Source organism: Nerophis lumbriciformis, linkage group LG23, assembly GCF_033978685.3.
Source record: "Nerophis lumbriciformis linkage group LG23, RoL_Nlum_v2.1, whole genome shotgun sequence".
NCBI lineage: Eukaryota > Metazoa > Chordata > Actinopteri > Syngnathiformes > Syngnathidae > Nerophis > Nerophis lumbriciformis.
The window spans coordinates 33,206,661-33,208,616 of NC_084570.2; the positions used below are offsets into that span (position 1 = coordinate 33,206,661).

Consider the following 1,956-nt stretch of genomic DNA (forward strand, 5'->3'; position numbering starts at 1 on the left):
AACCACCTCTTAAACTGGATCATATCAGTACAATATTTCATTTATTTGCTCACCGGTAATCAATTCCATAGTTTAATTCCACACACTGATATGCTAAAGGTTTTAAGTGTTGTACGAGCATACAAACATTTTAAGTTAGTTTTTCCTCTAAGGTTATATTTCTCCTCTTTTGTTGAGAAGAATTGTTGTACGTTCTTGGCTAGCAACTTATAGTTTGCTTTATACATCATTTTAGCTGTTTGCAATTTTACCAAATTATTGAACTTCAATATTTTTTTGCTCAATAAATAAATGGTTTGTATGCTCTCTATATCCAACATTGATCTTTTTTGTAACGCGGTTAATGAATGAAGTGCACATTAGTTGTTGTTTCCCCATATTTCTACACAATAACTCGGATATATCATTAATAATAAAATCCAGAGGCAAATTCGTATTCATTAAAAAGATGTATATTTATAGTGTTACTGTTTGAATTGTACCACTAGGTGGAGACAGTGTGCCACTACTGATACATCTGCCACACTTTGAGAATAGCTGTGGTTTAGAGACAAATTCCATTGGCCAAAAAAGTCATAATTGTCACGCTGCCTTTGGTCCAAGGTGTGCTCCACGAGGACCACCTGAGGGAGCTGCTGACCACCATGGGCGACCGCTTCACCGACGACGAGGTGGACGAGCTGTTCCGCGAGGCGCCCATCGACAAGAAGGGCAACTTCAACTACGGAGAGTTCACCCGCATCCTCAAACATGGCGCCAAGGAGAAGGACGACGAGTAGAGGCCAGGGAAGCCCCTGCACGCACGCACCCAGTTCCTGCTCTTTTATGTACGATTGTTTGATAAACCTTGGAAATAGTCTTTGTGGGTCATCATCTTGAAGAAGTGTGGATCTCACATCAAGAGATCAGTCCTTGCTAAATACCAGCTTTCTTGTTACTTGGCGACCGTATATCACACTCCCCTCCCCCGCAGCATTACTATTATAGCACAATCAAATGGGGGAGGGGCTTCTAATGTTCTAATGTGTCTAAGGTGCAAGTCGCTCAGCTGACTCAAGTCGGTTTCGCTCGTTCATCCCGTTTAGCTACGGTTTCTTTTTCACTGAAACAAATGGAACAGGAAGTCAACGGTGTAGAAATTAAAGCATATGTCAACTGAAACTTTGGAACTTGTATTAAAAATTGTTGATAAATAAAATGTCTCTGAGCTAAAAATGCTGTCTTTGTTACGCTTTTACTCCCGGGGAGATCCCAACACCACCAGAGGTTGGAGAGCAACAAAGACTACGTTTACACTGCAGGTTTAAGTGGCCCAAATCACTTTTTTTCCCCAACTGATTGTTTACACTGCAAAAGGCTTGTACCGGTACGGTATACCAGTACTAGTATAGTATCGCGGTACTAATGAGTCAAAAACGGTAATATACTCTCTTTGAAAAGTACCAGTTCCCCATAATATTTTTTTTACAGGCATGACGGTGCGTCGTCATCACGTCATGACATTGCCGGTTTTACGAGCAGAGGAGCATGTTCGGCAGCGCACGCACACAGAGTACTTACAAGCAGACACATTGTGTAGACAGAAAAGGGAGAATGGACGCATTTTGGTGTAAAAAGTAAAGATAAAGGTGAAGTTATAACACTGAAATACCCTCAGGAAGAGGAGCTTTAAGACATGGCTCGCTAGCTAACAGCTAATGTCCATCTGCAATCGGCAGTGTTTTAGCTACTTCTAAATCACTAATCCTCGCCTTCATGGTGACAAATAAAGTAAGTTTCTTACAAGTAGCATTATCACTGGAGGAGGAGGAATAGCTATACATGCTTCACTACACACCGTAGGAGGATACAATAGCTCATTGGCGTCACAATGTAAACAAATGCCATGGGTGGATCTACACCTGACATCCACTGTAATGATACCAAGTACAGGCATGTATCTAGTCGATACTACTA

General features: G+C 41.4%; 1 protein-coding gene across 2 annotated transcripts in view; it reads left to right on the forward strand.

The window, feature by feature from the left end:
* myl9b (myosin, light chain 9b, regulatory) overlaps positions 1 to 1,215 on the forward strand; it is a 31,239-nt gene extending 30,024 nt beyond the window's left edge. For both annotated transcript variants that reach the window (XM_061985709.1, XM_061985708.2), the window contains exon 4: positions 604 to 1,215. In XM_061985709.1, coding sequence (XP_061841693.1) covers positions 604 to 779 — 176 coding nt within the window. In that variant the 3' untranslated portion in view covers positions 780 to 1,215. The remainder of the gene's footprint in view (positions 1 to 603) is intronic.
* The last annotated feature ends 741 nt before the right edge of the window (positions 1,216 to 1,956 follow it).